The sequence below is a fragment of the Capricornis sumatraensis genome, chromosome 3, assembly GCF_032405125.1.
Source record: "Capricornis sumatraensis isolate serow.1 chromosome 3, serow.2, whole genome shotgun sequence".
Lineage (NCBI taxonomy): Eukaryota > Metazoa > Chordata > Mammalia > Artiodactyla > Bovidae > Capricornis > Capricornis sumatraensis.
In genome coordinates this window covers 49,350,874-49,373,860 of record NC_091071.1, presented here as the reverse complement: position 1 = coordinate 49,373,860, position 22,987 = coordinate 49,350,874, and the positions used below count along the sequence as shown (strand labels likewise).

At 40.0% G+C, this 22,987-nt stretch overlaps 2 protein-coding genes across 6 annotated transcripts in view; both read right to left on the bottom strand.

The window, feature by feature from the left end:
* Nucleotides 1–22,663, bottom strand: part of IWS1 (interacts with SUPT6H, CTD assembly factor 1) — a 47,402-nt gene extending 24,739 nt beyond the window's left edge. For 3 of the 5 annotated variants that reach the window (XR_011144668.1, XM_068968053.1, XM_068968054.1), the window contains exons 1-3: nucleotides 22,406–22,663; nucleotides 20,312–20,427; nucleotides 821–1,970 (exon numbers count right to left, since the gene is read on the bottom strand). Coding sequence is in view for 4 of the 5 variants with exons in the window: in XM_068968053.1 (XP_068824154.1) it covers nucleotides 821–1,970; nucleotides 20,312–20,427; nucleotides 22,406–22,439 (1,300 nt within the window). In the remaining variant the exon portion in view is untranslated. The remainder of the gene's footprint in view (nucleotides 1–820; nucleotides 1,971–20,311; nucleotides 20,428–22,405) is intronic. The other 2 variants (XM_068968055.1, XM_068968056.1) reach the window with 1 other exon arrangement.
* LOC138076899 (small ribosomal subunit protein eS28) lies at nucleotides 4,583–4,876 on the bottom strand. Its single transcript, XM_068969230.1, has one exon. It carries the CDS (start codon nucleotides 4,867–4,869, stop codon nucleotides 4,660–4,662), a length of 210 nt encoding a protein of 69 aa, XP_068825331.1. The 5' UTR covers nucleotides 4,870–4,876; the 3' UTR covers nucleotides 4,583–4,659.
* Nucleotides 22,664–22,987: the final 324 nt, after the last annotated feature.

Here is a 22,987-nt window from a genome sequence, read left to right as displayed (position 1 = left end):
AGTTTTTCCCCAAAATAAAGTGGGCATCAATAGCTACCTTTCCTTTGGGGGAACGAAGAAAATAAGACTAGAATCTCTTCCATGCTGCCTAGTATTAGCAGAACTTTTAAGGCTTGGATATTCTTTTGTGGAATCCCCGTTTCTCAATTATCCATCACTGCTCAATCTGGAATTTCAAACTGCACGTATGTTGCTCTTTTCCCTTCTCCTTTTAATAACTGTCAGGTTACTGGGGAATGTCTTTTCCAAAGAAGACATTTCATAAAAAAGTAATCAAGTAGTAAAGATTGGAATACTCTGTGGAGACACTGAGTCTCTAAATAAGAGTGCCTCACAAACTTCCCGGCATTCAGTGATGTTTAACAAATGAAGACAGGAACCCGTGGGAGCTCAGTCACTGTATGGATGGGATGCAGTGCATTAGCTGTCAAAGAGACCCACCGCTAACTCTGGATGCAGCTGAGTTTTCATGTAAACATATTTCCTTGAACATTACCCTTTCTAGTAAAACACAAATAAACAAAAAATTTTCATGTAAATCTTCCATACTGCCATTGTCATGCAGTCTATCTTATCAACTTGAAGCAGTCAGAACTTAACAAATACTGCTAAAATAATTCAAAGGAAATTTAATATTAAGACTTGCCAATGAGGGAATTTCCTGGTGTCCAGTGGTTAAGATGCTGCACTCTCATTGCCAAGGGCCTGAGTTCAATCCCTAGTTGGGGAACTAAGATCGCATAAGCCAGAACTATGCTTCATAGCTTAAGTTTAGACAATAAGTAAAACTATTGATAAACAGCCCAAAATAATTCCTTACATGCTTTCTCTTCATCATCACTATCAGAAAGCACAGCAGCTTTTCGTTTTGCTACTTTCTCCTCCTCCCCTTCTTTTTCTTCATCCTCATCACTGTCAATTTTGGCCCTTTTAGGTTCTTCCTCCTCGCTGTCAGAACTGTTGAACCGCTTCCTGTCTACACCGGCATCTGCTGGAAGGGAGTCTTTCTGCACTTCCGTATCCTCTCCCTTATTCTCCCCATCACTGTCCTCATCAGACTCTGGTTTCTGTTTGTGTCTGGAGGCATTCTCAGTTTCTGAATCACTGGCAGGTCCCTTCTGAGGCTCCTCACTCTCAGAGTCACTGACTTGGGGTTTGGGAAGCTCCTCATTTTCAGAATCACTGGCCTGGTTCCTTGGGGGGTCCTCACTTTCCGAATCACTAATCCGGGGTTTGGGAAGCTCCTCATTTTCCGAGTCACTGGCTTGGTGCCGTGGGGGATCCTCACTTTCTGAGTCACTGATACGGGGTTTGGGAAGCTCTTCATTTTCTGAGTCGCTGGCTTGGTGTCTTGGTGGGCCCTCACTTTCTGAGTCACTGATTCGGGGTTTGGGAAGCTCCTCGTTTTCAGAGTCACTGGCCTGAGTCCTCTGAGGCTCCTCACTTTCTGAGTCACTGATCCGAGGCTTGGGAAGCTCCTCACTTTCAGAATCACTAATTCGAGGTTTAGGGAGCTCTTCATTTTCAGAGTCACTGGCTTGGTGCCTCGGAGGTTCCTCACTCTCTGAGTCACTGACTTGAGGTTTTGGAGCACCTTCTGTTTCCGAGTCACTGGCAGGACTTTTGGGGAGCTCTTCAACTTCTGAATCACTGGCAGGAGGCTTCCTAACATCTTCATTTTCTGAGTCACTTGCATGCCCATTAAGCAGTTCCTCATTTTCAGAGTCACTCGCAGGTAATTTCCTGGTCTCCTCACTTTCGGAGTCACTCCCATGGTGATTGACGTCTTCATTTTCAGAATCACTGGCAGGAGGCTCTGCATGCTCTTCAGATTCAGAGTCACTGTCCTTTTGTCTCTGGAGTTCCTCACTTTCAGAGTCACTGGCGTTAAGATTTGAGGGGTCATCATTGTCAGAGTCTGTCACCTGATGTCTTTTGTTGAGGCTATCTTCTCGATCACTAGGTTCATTCTGAAAAATTAAGGGAGAAAAAATTAGAAAAGTAAAAAAAAGTTTGGTAGTAAAAATATTAAACTTTTCAGCTACTTTTTAAAAAATGTAGGAGTATACCTGCTTAAATGTAGAACTCTTGTAGTATACATATATAGAAACACCCCACTTTAAAAGAGGCCCACTGATCTGTGAAATGGCTAATACAGTTTAGATATCAAAATGAGGAAAGACAATATGACTTCATGAAATCTGTAAAGCATACCTACTCTATAGCACAGTTATATTTTGAAAAGCTAGATTAAAAAACAGCAACAAAAAAATAAACCTTAACTTTCTCATAAATTCTAGTTCCTAGATAAATTCTTTAAATAAATACATGCAAACATATACCCAAGTTCTTTTTTAAAAAGGAACAGTCTTCGGTTATATGAGGTTAAAGCTATTTTAAAAAAAAGAATTATAAAACTTTACTTAAAGGGCCAAACTGTACCTAAAGCACATTCTCCCAAGTGAATCTGAACAAATGGGGAGCAAGCAGTTCACAGAGCCAAATATCAAGTGTTAGGTTTTCTCCTGCTGGTTTACTCCTCACAACAGTGTTTTTCATAAGAAAACTGAGGTTTAGAGCAGTCTTGGTCATACATCCAAGTAACCCTGGCACAAAAATTTAAGTTTTAGGGAATCATATAACATCACATGAAGTAATCTGAAAACTCTAGGGTACAAAGGTAATACAAGTATATTATAGCTGTGCTTTTTTAAAATGCAGAAAAAAAGATATAAAATTAAACATATCAAAATACTAACAACTAGAATGTGGGGAATTTTTTCCCTTCTAGTATTTGAACTCTCAGTAATACGGTAATTAATATTCTGGCTTAAAAAGTAAAGCACTTCTGTGTTTGAGTTTAGCCAGTATTTTTCTTTATATGACAAACATTACCTGGACTTACTTTAGCACAGATCAATCCTCAAGCAGCAAAGAAACAAAGTATAAGCCCACCATATCATGTGATGAAATAATTAAGTAGTAAGACAATTCAATGACAAGATAAAAGGCTTATAAAATAAGCTTATAACATAAAAATTTGAGGGCTTTTCTCCCTCTGTATTTCACTGCCATCTTGACAGTAGAGTTCCAAAGACATAAAACTGGCATTTATCTATTAAATTAGGACAGGAGAAATAACAGAATTTTTTCATACTGTACAAGAAATAGTACTCCATATATTGCTAGAAGCTTACTTTTGGCTGTATTTCATAATTTAATTTTTTATGTTTTAAAAGAATATAGATGAAAAAATTAACTATCTAGAATGTGACACCTAAAAAGGCAAGGATTTTTTGGCCTGCTGTCTTCACTGAGAAGGCACACTCTGCTTCAGAGCACAGAAGGGTGTCTAGTATACACAAAATCACAGTAAGAATTCGTTGAATGAATAATAAGAATTAAATGTTAATAATTTAAAGTGAGGAATAATTAACTCAACGAGTATTTGCTTCAAGTCTACTATATACAAGGTGCTAAGAATCAAGGCTGAACATGTCTCAGTGCCTGACCTTAAGGAAATATTATCTAGTGAGCTGGCCACATGTATCGTAGCAATAGTATAACATACACTATCATGAAGGTGATATTCAGAAAGCCAGGAAGTGATTTATATGAAAGTAAGCCATAAAAGGTGTGCAGACAACAGGTATTTAATTAATTGGTGATGACAGAGTTAAGAAGTTAACTACATTATTGAGGGTGGAAGGCAAAACATACAGGTACCAGCAGAGGTAACTAAAGCAGGAGGCAAAAGGGAAAACTGTTAACCGCCTTTGGAATGCTTTCAATACCATATTCCTGACATAACTCTAACAACATGTTCTTATGACTCAATTTATTTCAGCTGCAAACAACACAAATCATTTCAGGCTAACTCCAGAACAATCTTTCCAGAATCATAGCGGGATGAATGGTTAAAGGCTCTAGAAGGGTAGGAACCAGGGCAGTTCAGAGAGCTCAGAAAGGAAACTCAAGGACCTTTCACTAGAGACTTAGCTCTCACCACTGATAAATTCTGGTGCCTTGGACCTCAATTTTAAGTTCCCAGAAGACACGATCTAAGAGGTCATGGCAATAGAGGATGTCCAATGGGTTATAGCCAAATCAGAGGCGCAGCGCTGGGAGAAAGAAAGAAGACAGAAAGACTCCCAAAGAAAGAAGAGACGCCATGAACTGAGCACTCATTCCAAGACGCATCTGTTACACTTTACCCTGGACTTCCCGACCAAGGACAGGACATGCAATAACGACTGTGAAACTTATGAATTCTCACCAATTTTTGAGGAGACTTATAATAACTTAGGTATCTACCCATTAGGTGTGGCACAATGGAGGAAAAGTGGGAAATCACTGTGGTAAGAAAGTACTGATTGACAGAATCAAGTTAGACAATGTACTTTGGTGAATACATTGTAAGACTTGGGAAAAGAGTATATTAGAAATTATATGGTAAAACTTAGAAGTTATCAGAATGATGTTAAAAAAAACTTTAGATGGTTTCAGCAATTAGTTTAAATTGTAAACTTAAAAATAGTGCTTTTTAAAAGTCATATTTGTTTTTTTTTTTTTTTACATACGATACACACACTTTATTAACAGCAGATCATCCTGGTGGGCCAAGGCGTCAACCCAGACATCCAGCACCCAGTCACCAGTTCAGCGCAGCCTCCGAGCCTCTCGCTCCGACTCCAACAGGGTGAGCACGTCGCCCTCGCGCACGGGGCCTTTCACGTTTCGGATGATGGAGCGGCTCGTGTCGTCCATGAATTCTACGCGTACCTGCGTGCACTGTCCCTGAGAACCGGTCCTGCCCAACACCTTGGTGACCCTGGCAAGCTTGATGGGCTGCACACGGCTCGTGTCCATGATGGCGGCGCGGCGGCGGTCGGGCGGAGAGTAAAAGTCATATTTGATATCAACAAATAAACAATGGGATTCCCAGGTGGCACAGTGGTAAAGAATCTGCCTGCCAATGCAGGAGATAGAGAGATGCAGCTTCAATCCCTGGGTCTGGAAGATCCCCTGGAATAGGAAATGACAACCTACTACAGTATTCTTGCCTGGAGAATCCCACTGACAGAGGAGCCTGACAGGCTATAGTCCAAAGAGTCACAAAGAGTCGACAAAGAGTCCACACGACTGAGCAACTCAGTGCACACACGCGCCATTTAAACACTATTTCTTAATATAAAAGCATCCCCAATTTTAACTCTCAGAGAAACTGAGCTCTCTAACAGTCCTTAGAGGCTTTAGACATGTCTATAATGCCTCATATCCCGCTCTTAAAATCATTTAGACTACAGTAGTTACCCATAATGAATGAATTGGTTGATGAATTGGTTGTTCATCTCAGTAAATGGTAACAGATTCCTTATGACCAGTGCCACAATATGCAGAGATAACTAACATCCTAAATTAAAAATAATTAATTAAAATGATATAAAGCAAGTATCAATTTGTAAATGTCAAAGAAGTATAAGAATGTCAAATAGAAGTCCTTGTAAAGAACCAAAAAACTGGGGCAAACTGTTTCCTCCTTATTAATTAAAAGAATTAAACTCAAAACAGTTGAACTTACAAAGCAATCCTTCATCATAAATTGGTAAAACATTCAACACCAAGTCACACAGTAAATTCCATGAGGAAGTATTTACAGGAACATTTTCCAAAACATATTTCACTGGATCTTAGTTCAAGGAGATAAATTTTAAATCCTCATCGTGGAGCTTTGAGAATAGATAATCACTGTAAGAGCATAAGGAAGGATCTGAGAAATCCAGTTTTTATTACACAATGCTGTTAATCTAGTGTAGCTCCTGAAGGGCTGCAAGGCTTTTGACTTTGTGAAACTCCAGCTTTACAGCAATCATACACATAATAAAATATATTCCTGAGTGTCTTTTGTCAAAAGCTGGCTGATCTTAGAATCAGTCAAAAACAAAAACACTTCTGCTGGGTACTAGAAAACGTCTACACAAAGTTTAGGAGTTTATAATGATGGGACTTCCCTGGTGACTCAGTGGTAAAAAATCTGCCTGCCAATGCACGAGACACAGGTTTGATCCCTGGTCTGGGAGGATTCCACATGCCTCAGAGCAACTAAGCCAGTGTACAATTACTGCGTCTCTGCTCTAAAGCCTGGGAGCCACAATTACTGAAGCCCGCGGCCCCTAGAGCCTGTGCTCCACAAGAGAAGTCAGTGCAATAAGAAGCCCGCACACTCCAACTAGAAAGTAGCCCCTGCTGGCCGCCACTAGAGAAAAGTCCACGTAGCAATGAAGACCCAGCACAGCCAAAAACAAACAAACAAACAAATAAATCAAAATAAAAAGTTTGTAATGATGACGCAACTCCCATCTACCTCTCCAGACTCACTTCTGCCCTTTCGCCAGCATCAGCTCTAGGCACTGCACCAGCAGTTCCCAAACTCTTGCATGAAGAATCATCTGGGAAGCTTTGGTGAAAACACAGATTTTTGTGCTTCTCATCTCCAGGTATTTAGATAGTAAATCTGGGGAAGGGGTCAAAGAACCTGCATTTTGACATCTAATCCAAGTGACTCTAACTGCACATTAAAATTTTACTGCAGACACATGGAACTACAGACTTCACTACATTACTCCATGTTTTCACCTCACCTTGTCCTTGTCATATCTCAACATGAGGCAAAAATACCCCCTTCCTAAAGCCTCTTTCATCCTTCTCTCTAGGTAGAATGGATTCTGTGCAATATAATATGGCAGTTCACAACGTGGACTTAACAGTCTATAAGGTCTAGGCCATCTAGGCTCGTGGCTCATCTTCTACGGTAAAATTTAGGGAAATTATCTTAATTTCCCAAAGTCCTCAATCTGACAGAGTCAGAAATAGGATTTACAACTTAGAGGTCGGTCTACTCAGAGGGCCAAATGCATGTGCCTGTGAGCACTCAATGTATGTTGCTATGGTTTTTCCTGTGGTCATGTATGGATGTGAGAGTTGGACTGTGAAGAAGGCTGAGTGCCGAAGAATTGATGCTTTTGAACTGTGGTGTTGGAGAAGACTCTTGGGAGTCCCTTGGACTGCAAGGAGATCCAACCAGTCCATTCTGAAGGAGATCAGCCCTGGGATTTCTTTGGAAGGAATGATGCTAAAGCTGAGACTCCAGTACTTTGGCCACCTCATGCGAAGAATTGACTCATTGGAAAAGACTCTGATGCTGGGAGGGGTTGGGGGCAGGAGGAGAAGGGGACGACAGAGGATGAGATGGCTGGATGGCATCACAGACTCGATGGACATGAGTCTGAGTGAACTCCGGGAGTTGCTGATGGACAGGGAGGCCTGGCGTGCTGCGATTCATGGGGTCGCAAAGAGTCGGACACGACTGAGCGACTGAACTGGACTGAATCATCCATAACCAATTATTAGTTATAAGACATTCACCCCTGGAGACAGAGCTCAAATACATCATCTGTGCAGGCTGAGCTGGTCAGTCATTCCCCCTTTCATGTCACCAGAGCATCTTGTGCATCTGCCTCACTAAAAGATGAAAAAAAGACCTTAAGATAAGAGACCATTTAAGAAAAGTAACCCCAAACCTAACTTTTACCTTTAGTATACAAATAAAACAAACCCCACAAGATAATGCTTAACAAAAAAGAACCAAAGCAAAATGTTTTTCTCATTAATTTGATAGACTCAGAGACAAAGGCTGAAACCTAACACAAAGAAAGGACATACATGGAATTGAAAGAAGTGCTAACAAATAGGGTAAACAAGGAGAGCAATGTCTAAAGAGAATCTTTTACAGGCTTCACTGTACTCCTCATAGGATTGCTTTCCTTATAGTAGCACAACCTTTCTGTGGAAAGACCCAAATGACTGCAGACTGCTATCTCTTCTCAATTCAAAGTAAAGCTGGGGCTAATGGGGCTGTCACCAACTTCAACCAAAGAAGGATACTTGTGCCCACTAGCCTCTGCCTACAGTAAGCAAAAAAGGAGAAGCCAGGCACTATTTCCAAACAACCTCTTTCTGAATAGCCCCATACACTATTTTTTCCTGTGAGATCCTCAAGAGGGGAACATTACTTTTCTATGTAGATAAAAGTGGATTCTAAAATGCACATTACTTTCCATATATTTTCTGTGGAACAAAAACCAGCTGATCACAATCCACAACTAATTTCATGCTGCTCAAGAGAATATTCAAATAAAACAACAGAAATTAGAACTGGCAACTAGTTATAACTAGGTTGCATTCATGCTCAAATTGCTTTATTTAAAAAATTGTGTTTCCAAAGAAGTTAAACTGTCACTATTTGCAGATGACATAAGATTCTAAAGATTCTACCAGAAAACTACATGAACTCATCAGTGAATGTGCTAAATCTGCAGGTTACAAAATTAATACTCAGAAAATCTGTTGCCTTTCTATACACAAGAATGAAAGATCAGAAAGAGAAACCTCAAGCAGTGATTCTATTTACCACTGCATCAAAAATAATAAAACACCTAGGAGTAAACCTACTTTCCAGCCACAATACTCACTCCTGAAACACAAGTCCTTCTCAGTTCTAGGCCTTTGAACCAGTGGTTCTCTCCAGCTAGAATTATCACCACCACCTCTAACTGGCTTCTCTATCTGGTAATGTCAGTCATTCCTCAGAGTCTACTTAGCCTACCCTCCCACCCTCCTACAGTCCTTTGTATGTGCCCTTCATGTGATTTAAAAATATATTTAGTTATCTGATGCATGCTAATTAAAATAGGTAACTATATAAAATGATGGGACAGTTATTCTAGTTATTTTCCTTTGATTTCAAATATTAATGTGCAAACACAGAAAAGTATATTAAAATTGCCTTCAACAACACAACCCAAAGATCACCATTATTTACAAGAAATTTCCTCCCAATCTCTTCTCTGTGTGAATTTACTTTAAAACAGTAAATAAGGATCTAGAATCACAATTTAATGGCTGGTATCTTTCAAGTAACACACTGAATTCTCCCGTTTCGCAAAATATTTTTTTGGAAACAACTGTAATGGCTGCATTGCCATTCTTAGAAATGTTCTCTTTATATTTTAATTACTAGTTTTCATTTTGTTCGATACTTATTGCTTCCTATCTTATGTTTTCTATGCCTCATTTGTCCATTTCAGTGTTCTCAACCTGAGGGTGTTCTGAGTCCTCCCCTAAGGGGACATTTGTGAATGCAAAGGCCCTCTGGTTAGCAGTGACTGGAGAGGATATGTTACTACCATTTTATTTAATGCTTTGGAACCAAGATACTAAATGTCCCGCAACATAAAGGACTGCCTCTAAATGCCAACAGCTGGCTTACTCAGAATCATCTGTTTAGCACTGGGCGGCTCTCTGGGCAGGGAGGCCACAGCCACACACAGGCAGGAGAACCAATGAGATGTGGGAGCCAAAGGGCCCAGCAGAGACTGTGTTAACAGAGTAACGAGTAAAGCATCCTGGCTCCTTCTGGAACGTGAACTGGGAAACATAGCTTCAACCGACTAGTAAAGAGAGAAAAATGAAGCAAAGTGAAAACTTCTGGTATGCTCTGCTGATGCACTCTACAGTGAAATCTGTTAGAAGTATTTAAAAACAGCCATTCAGGGACTTCCCTGGGGTTAAGACTCAGCACTTCCACTGCAGTAGGTGAGGGTTTGATCCCTGGGCAGGAAACTAATATCCTGTATGCCATGGGATGTGGCCAAAAGAAGAAAATTTGAGAGGAAATAAAAAGACACACCTTTAAATGTAAATTAAAAAAATTAAAACAACCATTCAAAGCCTCTGGAAATGGTACTAAAGACAAAGAGCAAACAAAGAAGCATCTATCCAAGGTCTACAAAAATTTGGTAAGAAAGGCAAAAATAGCTGGTATTCGAACCAATACTACTCCTTACTTCCACCCTCAGAGATCAGCAAGAAAATGATTCTACTCCAGGCTGCTGCAGTCAAAACCAGGGTACTCTCTTCCTCTAGCTCCCGAGGGTGGGGTTTCTTCCCAGGAGAAGCATGATGTCAGTGTTTCTCATTCTGCCTCCAGCTACCTGTTGCTGTAGGTAAGTTCCCAGCAAGTGCAGTTGAAACTGATGGCTCCCAATCACAGTAAGAAGGCTCTACTGGGGGCAGAGCACACTGAGGATGCTGGAGCCCTCATCGCCTTTGTCCGAATTTGTGCACCGTGGTTCCAAGCCAAGAGAGGAAACCCAGGAGCACTTCAGGTTGCTATCCAATTCCCACCCCACACTGCGAGCTCAGCTTCTGGAACTGGGATGTCACTCAGAGAGAAACCTGCCATCGCCCTTTCCCTCCCCAAACTCCAGATCCCTGGCTCAGAGATTTTGCTTGGGGAAAAAGCAGGCAGTAGGATTTCTCTGGTGGTCCATGGGTTAAGAATCAGCCCACCAATGCTGGGGGACACAGGTTTGATTCCTGATCTGGGAAGATTCCACATGCTGTGGGGCAGCTAAGCCCGTACACAACTACTGAGCCTGTTTGCCTAGACCCCATGCTCTGCAACGAGATGAAAGCCACCACAATGCGAAGTCCATCCACTGCAACTAGAGAGTAGCCACCACTTGCCGCAACTAGAGAAAGCCTGCATGCAGAGATGAAGACCCAGCATGGCCAAATATATACATAAATAATAAAAAGCAGGCAGTAAACCAGATAGCTTCTAATGTTTCCCCAAAGAAACCAACTTCATCTGTAGCCAAGCTTGGGGATGTTCAGACTAAGGCACTTTCACTGGAAGTTGTGGTGAAATGCACTTAGGAGGAGATTCCAAATATAGATAAACTGTAGGCCAGCTAGTCTGCAGGAGATAAGCAGGTAATAATATAGCTGGAAGGAGCCAGACTAACTTGCTGAGCGATTTATGCCACAGGGCAATGCTGGAAAAAAACAGAGCCATTTGCGGAGTTTTAACAGCTGATGACGGTCACAGAAAGAGGAAAAAAAGAGCCCTATTAATACGACTCTCATCCCGGGTGACAGTCAGCATGTCCCAAATTGCACATCTGAGGATGCAACATCAGAGATTTAAGGCTGTGGGTGAGGAAACAGAAGTCACTAAGATAATCCAGCCAGTCATTAAACAATTCAAAACATCCAGTTTCCAACAATAAATGAAAAGGTATGCAAAGAAACTGGAAAGTTGACCCATAACCAGGAAAAAAGCAGACAACAGAAACTGCCTGTGACAGCAAGCAGATACCAGATTTATCAAAAAAGACTTCAAAGTGGCCATCTGTAAACATGCTTAAAGAAATAAAGGCATGATGACAGTATCATATCAAATACACAATATATACAGAAACAGAAATTTGATCACTTTATAACACAATAAGATTAACAACTGACTCCTCAATGGAGACAATGGAGGCCAGAAAGCAGTGGGATAACATACTCAAAGAGCTCAAAGAAAAACTGAGTAAAGGAGATGGCAATCCACTCCAGTATTCTCGCCTGGAGAATCCCATAGACGGAGGAGCCTGGTAGGCTACAGTTCACGGGGTTGCAAAACAGTCGGACACCACTGAGCAACTTCACTTTCTTTCTTTCTTCAAAAAAAAAAGTTAACAACAAAAAAAGAAAACATTCCCAGATGACCAAAAGAGGAAGAATCTGTCTAGCAGACCTACCACACAAGAACTGCTAAATGAAGTTCCTCAGGCTGAAAGCAAGTGACCTCATACATGAAAAAAACAATAACGACCAGTAAAGGTAACTCTGATTATAAAATCCGTATTTTTTCCTTTCTTGATGTGACTGATTGAAACAACAGTGCATAAATATGTATATATTGTATTGCTGAACCTGCATTTCCCAATGACAACCAAATGGCAACCCACTCCAGTATCCTTGCCTGGAAATCTCATGGACACCAGGAGCCTGGTGGGCTGCAGTCCATGGGATCGCAAAGAGTTGGGCATGACTGAGACACTAACACTTAACACTTCCCAACGACAGTATAAAGAAGGTGGACGGGAACAAAGTTGTATTACATTAAGGAATAACTTTAGCATGTACTTGAAGTTATCAGCTTAAAAGAGACTGGTAAAAGATACTTTACATAAGCCTCGTGGTAAGCCACAAAGCAAAAAGGTGTACGTAATCTTAGCATACTGCTACAGAAAATCATCAAACCACAAAGGAAGAGAGCAGGAGAAAGAAAAAAGGAATGGCAAAACAGTAAGAAAACAATGAACAAATATGCAATGATAAGCCCCTAACTATCAATATTTACTTTAAAGGTAAATCGAGTCAATTCTCCAACCAAAAGACAGAGTGGCTGAATGGATGGGGAAAAAACAAACTGAGCTATGTGCTGTCTACAAGAGACACTTCAGCTTTTAGGACACACGCAGGCTGAGGGAAAAAAGGGATGGAAAAAGATATTCCACGCAAATGGAAACCAAATGAAAGCAAAGGTAGCTATATTAGCTATATTTATAATAAGAAAATAGAGTTTTAGCAAAAACTATAAGATACAAAGGAAATCATTATATAATGATAAAAGAGTTACTCCAACAAGAAAATTTAACATTTGTAAATATTTATGCACCCAAATCAGAGCACCTAAATATTAACAGACCTGAAAGAAGAAATAAGATATCAATGCAATAATTGTAGGGAACTTCAACCTCTCACTTTCAACAATGGACAGAACAGACAGAAAATCAATAAGGAAGTACTGGGCTTAAACCACATGTTAGACCAAATGGACTGAAGAGACATTTACAAAATGTTTCACTCAACAGAAGGAGAGCACACATTTTTCTCAACTGTACATAGAACAAACTCCAGTATAGATCAGATGTTAGGCCACAAAATAAGTCCTAATAAATTCAAGAACACTGAAATCATACCAAACATCTCTTCCGACCACAATGGTATGAAAGTAGAAATCAATTATGAGAAGAAAACAGAAAATTTCACAAATATGTGGAGATCAAACATCATGTTACTGAACAACCAATGAGTCAAAGTAGAATTCAAAAAAATACTTTTGAGACAAATGAAAATGGAAATACCATATGCCCAAACTTATGTAAAACAGTAAAGTAGTTCTAAGAAGGAAGGTCGCAATGGATGCCCACCGTAAGAAAAAGAAATATCTTTACCAACAACTTAATACCTCAACGGATGGGAAAAAGAGAATGAACTAAGCCCAAAGCTATCAGAAGTAACAAAGGATGAGCAAAAATAAATGAAAGAGAGACTAAAAAGACAACAGAAAGATCAATAAAATTAAGAATCGCTTTTTAAAAAGATAAAAAATAGACAAACTTTTAGCCAGACTTACCAAGGGCGGGGGGGAAAGAGGATGGAAAGAAGTTAAACTATAAAGGAAAGAAAAGGTGTCAACATTACAAACTGACACCACACAAATACAAAGGATCATAAAAACTAAAAAACTGTATGCCAAGAAACTGGACAATCTATAAGAAACAAACTCCTAGAAACATTCAAACCAAGACTGAATTGAGAAGAAACAGAAACTCTAAACAGATGGATTACCATAAAGGGACTGAGTCAGTAACGAAAAGCTTCCCACCACGGCAAAGGTCAGGACCAGACGGCTTCCCTGGTGAATTCTACCAAACACCGAGAGGACTTAATACCAGTCCTTCTCAAATGGTGCCAACCGAAGAGGAGGGAACATTTCCAGAATCATTTTATGAAACCAGCATTACCCTGATACCAAAACCAGACAAGGACCCAGAAAAGAACATTACAAGCCGAGATCCCTGATGAACATAGATGCAAAAATTCTTAAAAAATTATTAGCAAACTAAATTCAGCAAGACATTAAAACAATCATACACTATGATCAAATGGAATTTATTCCATGGATGCAAGGATGGCTCAATATCCACAAATTAATATTAACAAAATGAAAGCTAAAAATCACATGATCATCTCAATGGGTGCAAAAAAAAAAAAAAGCAGACAAAATTTTACGTTGATTAACAACAAAAACTCTCAACAAACTGGGTAAAGAGAGAATGTATCTCAGCATAATAAAGACCATGTGACAAGCCCACAGCCAACATTACACTCAATGGTGCAAAGCTGTAAGCTTTTCCTCTAAGATCAGGAAAAGACACAAATGCCATCCCTCACCACTTTCATAACACTGTATTGGAAGTCTTAGTAACTGGGCAAGAAAAAGAAAGAAAAGGCATCCAAAACAGAAAGAAGCAACAGGGTCATTATTTGCAGATGACATAATATATAAAGAAAACCCTAACGACTCACCAGAAAACTGCTAGAACTAATCAGGGAATTTGGTAAAGGTGCAGGGTACAAATCAACATACAAAAAAATCTGTTGAATTTCTTTGCACTAAAAATGAACTATGAAACAAAAAAAAATTAAGAAAGGAATCCCATTTACAACTGCATCAAAAAGAATGAAAAATCTAGGAATAAATTCAACCAACAAGGAGAGTACACTGAAAACTATGACACTGATGAAAGAAACTAAGGACACAAATAAAAAGAAAGCTAATCCATGCTCATGGATTGGAAAAGTTGATGTTGTTAAAATGACCATATTACCCAGAGCAAACTATAGGTTCAATCCAACCCCTTTCAAAACTGCAATGGCATTTTAAACATAACTAGGAAAAAATAATCCTAAAATAAACCACAAAAGAACCTAAAGAGCCAAATCCCTGAGAAAGAACAAAGCTGGAGATATCACGTGCCCTGAACTATGTTATAATGCTACAGCAGTCAAAACAGTATGGTACTAGCATAAAAAATAGACACACAGATCGACACAACAGAATAGAGAGCCCAGAAATTAACCGAAGCACCTATGGTCAAGTAATCTACAACAAAGGGGTCAAGAATATACAATGAGAAAGTACAGTCTCTTCAATGAATGGTGTTGAGAAAACTGAACAGCTACATGCAAAAGAATCAAACTGGATTACTTTCACACCATATACAGTAATATACTAAAAATGGATTAAAAACTTAAATGTAAAACCTAAAATCCATAAAGCTAGAAGAAAACATATGTAGTGCACTTCCGATGCCAATCTTAGCAATATTTTTTTAGACACATCTCCTCAGGGAAGGGAAACAAAAACTAAAATAAACAAATGGAACTATATCAAACTAAAAAAAAGCTTTTGCACATCAAAAGAAACTATCAACAAAACAAAAAAAGCTGCCTACTTAATGGGATAAAATATTTGCAAAAAACGTATCTGTTAAGAGGTTAATATCCAACATACACAAAGAATTCACACAACACATTAAGAAAACAAATAACCTCAAAACAAAATGTGCAGAGGATCGAAATAGCTATTTTTCCAAAGAAGACATACAGATGGCCAACAGACACACGAAAAGATCACTCATCATCAGGGAAATGCACATTGAAACCACAGTATCAGTCGTATCACCTCACACCTGTCAGAATGGCTCTTATCAAAAAGACAAGAAATAACAAGTGTCGGCAAAGAGGTAGAGGAAAGGGAACACCTCAGCACTGTTGGTAGGAATGTCAACTGATGCACCAACTATGAAAAAAAAAACAGCGGAAACAATTTAAATGTCCATTAACTGACAAATGGATAAACAAAATGTGGTTTATTCGAAGAACAGAATACTACTGATCACAAAACAGAAAGAAATACTAACACATGCTACAACTTGGATAAACACTGAAAGCACTAAGTGAAAGAAGCCAGTAATAATAATTCTATTCAAATGAAATGTCGAAAATAAGGACGGGCTGGGGGGTGGGAGCACAAGCTGGAATCAAGATTGCTGGGGGAAATATCAGTAACCTCAGATATGCAGATGACACCACCCTTATGGCAGAAAGTGAAGAACTAAAGAGCCTCTTGATGAAAGTGAGAGAGTGAAAAAGTTGGCTTAAAGCTCAACATTCAGAAAACTAAGATCATGGCATCTGGTTCCATCACTTCATGGCAAATAGATGGAGAAAGTGGTAACAGTGGCAGACTTTATTTTGGGGGGCTCCAAAATCACTGCAGATGGTGACTGCAGCCATGAAATAAAAAGACGCTTACTCCTTGGAAGAAAAGTTATGACCAACCTAGATAGTATATTCAAAAGCAGAGACATTACTTTGCCGACTAAGGTCTGTATAGTTAAGGCTATGGTTTTTCCAGTGGTCATGTATGGATGTGAGAGTTGGATGGTGAAGAAAGCTGAGCGCCAAACAATTGATGTTTTTGAACTGTGATGTTGGAGAAAACTCTTCAGAGTCCCTTGGACTGCAAGGAGATCCAACCAGTCCATCCTAAAGGAAATCAGTCCTGAACGTTCACTGGAAGGACTGATGTTGAAGCTGAAACTCCAATACTTTCGCCACCTGATGCAAACTGACTCACTGGAAAACACCCTGATGCTGGGAAAGATTGAAGGCAGGAGGAGAAGGGGGCGACAGAGGATGAGATGGCTGGTTGACATCATCGACTCAATGGACATGGGTTTGAGTAAACTCTGGGAGTTGGTGATGGACAGGGAGGCCTGGCGTGCTGAGCAACTGAACTGACTGACTAACTGGGGGGTGGGAGTGGGAAAGAGGTAACAGCTAAAGGGTTTCCTTTTGATGTGATTAAAATATTCTAAAAAGGACTATGTTGATGGTTGTACTGCTGTGAATATACTAAAGATCACTGAATTGCACACTTTAAGGAGGTGAATTGTATGATATATTAGTTCAGTTCAGTTGCTCAGTCGTGTCCGACTCTTTGCGACCCCATGAATCACAGCACACCAGGCCTCCCTGTCCATCACCAACTCCCAGAGTTCACTCAGGCTCATGCCCATTGAGTTGGTGATGCCATCCAGCCATCTCACCCTCTGTCGTCCCCTTATCCTCCTGCCCCCAATCCCTCCCAGCATCAGAGTCTTTTCCAATGAGTCAACACTTCGCATGAGGTGGCCAGAGTACTGGAGTTTCGGCTTTAGCATCACTCCTTCCAAAGAAATCCCAGGGCTGATCTCCTTGCAGTCCAAGGGACTCTCAAGAGTCTTCTCCAACACCACAGTTCAAAAGCATCAATTCTTCGGGTCTCAGCTTTCTTCACAGTCCAGCTCTCACATCCATACATGTCCAATGGAAAAACCATAGCCTTGACTAGACGGACCTTTGTTGGCAAAGTAATGTCTCTGCTTTTGAATATGCTATCTAGGTTGGTCATAACTTTCCTTCCAAGGAGTAATCATCTTTTAATCTCATGGCTGCAATCACCATCTGCAGTGATTTTGGAGCCCCCAAAAATAAAGTCTGACACTGTTTCCACTGTTTCCCCATCTATCTGCCATGAAGTGGTAAGTTTATCTTAATAAAGCTCTGTAAAAAATAAAAAGGTGTTATTTTTAAAAGGTCAAATTTGACATATAAAAAAAATCCATGATGAACAAAGTATCAAAGTTTAAACACTGGGATATGTATTACTTATTTTTTCTTTGCTTCAGGCTCTAACATGGACCACTAAAGCACTGTTACTAATCCTGACTTTAAGATTTTGCTATTTTTTTCATTATATTGATTGTATTAACTTTACGTTTTAAAATATTATCTTGATCTTTTTCAACACTTTCCTTAGAGATCTATAGAAACACATGCAGAGTGAGTACTACAGGTAAAATGAACTAGAAAAGAGACAAAACCTGGCCTGTAGAACTCCAAAATCCAAATGGGAAAAACACTATTTGGAAAATCAAGTTGTGAGTACCATCTTGCACCAGGCAAAATAATGCCCCACAAAAGATGACCACAGAACGTGTAAATATGCAAAAGCAATGTACAGATATAATTAAGGATAGGGAGATTATCCTGGATTCCCTGAGTAGGCCCAATGTATTAATAATTATCCCTATGCAGGGGTCCTTATGCAGACTTCCCTGGTGGCTCAGAGGTTAAAGCGTCTGCCTACAATGTGGGAGACCTGGGTTCAATCCCTGGGTCAGGAAGGTCCTCTGGAGAAGGAAATGGCAACCCACTCCAGTACCCTTGCCTGGAAAATGCCATGGACGGAGGAGGGTGGTAGACTATAGTCTACGGGGTTGCAAAGAGTCGGACACGACTGAGCGACTTGACTTGACTTCACTTCACTTACGCAGGGGAGGGAGGAAAGTCGGAGAAACAGACATATGAGGAAGTAAGCAAAGGTCTGAGAGATCTGAAGATGCTACAGCTCTAGCTTTGAAGATGGAAGAAGCCATATGCCAACCAGTGCAAGTGTCCCGTGGAGCTGAAGAAGGCAAGGAAGCAGATTCTCCCTTAGAGAAAGAACACAGCCTCAGTGACACCCTATTTTAACCCAGTGAGATCCACTTTGGACTTCCGACCTCTGGAATTTTAAGAAACAAATCTCTGGGGTTATTTTTAGCCACTAAATTTGTATCCAGTTGTTATGGCAGGAAGAGGAAACTAATACATCTTTCAAATTATGGGGCTATAACCTGCGCTGCTCCATATAATGTAACTGCAGTTTTTCAAGGGTACAACTGCCACTCAACACTACTAATAATTAGGATGACCCTTCTAGAGGCGAAAAATCTATGAAAAGCACAAAAGTATGTTCATGGCAGACTTCACTGACAATTGCTAGACAGTCTAAATATTAACAATTAGGAAACTGTTGAATAATAGTTTATCCATGTTATGAAATATTAAGCAGCCATTAAAAATTACACAGCGAGAATCTTTAATGACATGGGGAATATTTAAAATCTTAAGTGAAGAGATAAAAATGTTACACAGACATATATATATATTTGAAATAACTTAAAACATATATATACATTCTATATAAGAATAAAAATGCAGGAGAAATAATATTAAAAAGTTAACAGTCATTACTGTGACAGGAATATGCTGACTTTAATTTCTTTTAAAAACTTTCATATAATCTCTAAATTTACAACATGCACATTTATTTACTTAGAATCTATCTCATTAAAAAAAAAGTAGTTGAAAAGAAGAAAGTCAACACTACATTTATAACACACTTATAACTGAAGCATGACGCCATGAGTTAATCTCCTGCAGCTGTTTTCCAAAATGGGAAATTAAGACGTTACATGCTAAATATACTATAACAGTGTTTACATTATCAAGTAATTTCTACCTATCAATTACACATTAATTAGAATTTAGTCTAAATGCCTAATAGTATACAAAAAACCACAATGACACCCAAATAACTAAAAGGTAGCCCTCCTCCCACTTCTGACCTCATCTGCCCGTATTCATTCTACTGTAGCCACAATGGCTCCCATCTTAGATCTCTGTTGGGAATGGTCATTCGCTACAGAGCCATGTAGCTATTCCTTCACCTCCTTTCACATCTTGATTCAAATGTCACTTTCTTAATAAGGCCTACACGTACCTCCCTATTCAACACTAAAGCCTGCCCTCCATCCTGGCACCCTTCACTCCATTCTTTCTTTCCTCTTTCTTCACAGCAGTTACCATCTTCTAACAAACTATACAATTTTCTTTTTTTAAAGTATACTGTTTAATGTCTTTCTTCTGCTACTGGAAAACAAGTCCAAGAGAAGGATTTTTGTGGCAGTGGAACCTCATTAAGTCACTGATATGTCAAAAGAGCCTGACACATAGCAGCTGCTCAGTAAGTATTTGTTGGATATATGGCTAAACTAGAGACATATCAAAGGACAGAGTCAGTAATACAGTCTCTAACAACTGCATCTATTATTGCATGTAATAACCTAAAATTGGGCAATTTTCTGTGCATGTGTAGTTAAGCAAAATATATGGCATATTGGCCATCTTTATCATTCCTACACTTCAATTTGTGTTTTATTAAAAACTTACAGCTGAATTTTTTTTAAAGCCTCAATTTTATTTTGTTAACATTGTGCAATACAAGACTGTATAACCAGGCAAGCAAATTAAAATGACACAAAGGTAACAGGTGATAATCCCCATAACTTTCTGTTTCAATTGGTATTTCTTCAGACTGCAAATCCTCACTGTCGCATTAAGACATCATTCTGGGAATGAAGAAGTGTAGTCAAATATCAAACACCTGACCTATTTTCTGAATCAATAAGCACAGTTGAGACTGCCTAATATCCAAAAGGAGACTCAATCAGTACTTACTCCCTATGATTTCATAAGTAACCAGACTATCCCTATTTATTTTTAAAGCAGTTCTCTATTATTTTTGAAGGGTTTGCAGCCTAGACCCCATGACACGGTCTCTACATCTCCTAAGTAAAACAAGTCTCATAGAACAAGCAAGGGAAAAGCCTCCCCAAAGATGTTGTTTAGCCAATACCTCTGAATGACGTTCTACACTTCCAGTGTCTGATCCAGAGTGCTGCTCATTTACATCATCCTCAACGTCTGACCCTGAATCCCGTTCATCCTGTACTGGGGTAGCGCCACCATCATCTGCTTAAAAATAAAACAAAAACCCACTTAAGGAGTAAGATGGATGACATCCTCAACTGAAATGAACACAATGAATCAAGAATAATGTAAGAGCAAAGGTTACCACTGATGAAGCATAACTAATAATGCTAATTTGTGAACAAGTACAATACATACATAAATACTAACAGTCATAAGCTGTACTGTTGACATGTGGCAGTGAAAATATATCATTAAAGGAATGTGAAGCTTAAGAAATGCCACCAAGAATCAAGTCAACAAATTCTAAATAACAGTGTGCACTTTCAACTTTGTTAAAATAATGAAGTCTATTTTCTCCACAGCACCCACTTACCACCTACTAACAGACTACATGAGTTTCCAAGTTAATTTTGTTTAACGTGATTCTTTCCTCACTTGAATAAAAGTGCCAAAAGAGCAGAGATTCTAGTTCACTGATGAATCCCTGGAGTGGAGGACACTACCTGGTATAGTATTTGTTTATGAATGAAGAGCATACAGAATTCCATTCCAGAAATAGTGTAAACTCCTTGAAGCAGAAATATATACTACTATACTATTATAAAACAAATCGCTACCTATCTTTAACCAATACTTTAAAAATACAAAGTAAAATTGTACTGAGAGGAAATCAGAGCTGTTGGAGGATACAGGAAGCCTTGGTTAAAAGTTTAATAAAAATAAAATTGAAAATATGAATCAGCCAACTACAGGAAAACCAAAAAACAAAAAAAAGTTTAAGAATGAAATCACTATCATACTAATGAACTATTCTACTCAGCTAAGCAGTACTGAATATACATATATTTAATCTTTTTACTATAAGGTCATAATAAAAAAAATTGGAAGTGTAATGAAAAGTTATGCTTCAACGGTCAGAATTGGGGTGGGGAGGGGCAGAAGAGGTTAAAACCCTGTCCTAGCATAATAGGAAATAATTACAGAATGCCTAAAAATGATGCAACAAGATAGCATAAGTTAGGAATACAGGGATAAACATCAAAAACGGCTAAAAAAAAAAAAAGTCGGGGAATTGCTAACTTTTCATATCTTTCAGCATGCTAAATTTAAAAACACAAGTGAACTGACAACTATTTTGAAAACATCAGGAAAACGTTTAAAGCCAAACAGCAGAATATGTTTGGAAACGTGTTTGCAGTCTACTATTCGTCGTCATATACTAGAATCGATGCGAACGCAAAACAGAAAAGAAGGTAGTTAATGCTTAGAAATTGATTTAAGCACTTCTGACAGAGAATACTCACTGGAACTAGAACACAATAGAAAAACAAAAGTATGTTTTTATTCCCCATGAGGTTCCGCCTTATTCGTCTTTGGTTCCCCGGTGCCCAGCACTGTGTTAACAAAGTGGGGTCCCGTGTTTATAAACAGGAAAAGCAAGCACTTAAGGGATGAGAAAGAGGAAAGATCTCAAGGTGAAGAAAAGGCACAAAAATCACTAGCAAGCCCCAGAGGTACACACCTTATTCTAAAATACGTATACAACTCAACTCCGATGTTTTCTTTAATGGGAGACACCAGTTTGCAGGCGTAGTCAAACCAGTTTCAACTCCAAGTGAAAAGTCCAGGTAAGATTCTGCACCCCCACTGAACAGCTAGCTCCCCGGGATTCTCGAAAATCACTCTCAACGCCTCAAAGAAACTCCCTATCAGGAGAGGCCATTCCTAGTACTTTGCATACAGTAAGCATTTGATATATAGAAGTGGCTCCCATTTCAGCATCATCTTTCGCCGATCTGGAAGACGGCTTTCCGTCCAGAATTCCCTCTCCAAGGTTCTAACCTCTGGGTCCGCAGCCGGGCTTGCCAGCTCTCCTCGCTACGCCTCAGTCAACACCAGACCCAGTCCCGGGAGAACGTCTCTGGGGCCTCCTTCTCTTCCCCGCGGGAGTGCGTGGCCCAGCCCGGTCGAGTAATCGCACCGCCCCCCAGCCCTGTCCCCTACGTCCCTGCCTCACCTGACTGGTCGCCGCTGTAATACTCCGAGTCCATGGCAGGCGGCTCTCGGCGGGGAGTGTCTGGGCCCCGCGCCGCCCCCGTCACTTCCTTGCCGGCGCTGTGACCACCGAGAGCGCGGTCTGGTGCTCAGAGGCTCCCGCCCAACTGGAGGTTTGGGAGACTGCGGAGAGTAAGGCAGCAACGGCGGCAGACGCGCACACTTGGACCTTCAAACGCCAGCAGAAAAGGCCGTACCCTGCTGGCGACCAAGGCGCGCGGGTCGGTAATCTACTTCCCACAAGCACCTCTGGGCCAAAATGGCGTTTGCCCACGACCCTCAAAAGAGTGCAGTGCGCAGGCGCTGTCTCATGTCATCTGGCCAATGAGAAGACTCAACGGTAATGACGCACGGCATGGCCGGAAAGGAGACTAGTGGGAAAATTGAGCGGGAGCCGCGACTGCAACTACAGTCTTCTCCTTGGAGGAACTTGGTCTGTTCCCCATGGAGATGATAGTGTTGCTTTATGGGTTCTCCGCCTGCGCTTTGTTTGAGTACCTTCTGGACTACTGTTCCGAAAAATGAAGACTAGCTAAAATTAAAT

What these genes read in the sequence shown, in the direction of transcription:
- LOC138076899 (XM_068969230.1), bottom strand. Translation starts at nt 4,869, where the DNA reads ATGGACACGAGCCGTGTGCAGCCCATCAAGCTTGCCAGGGTCACCAAG.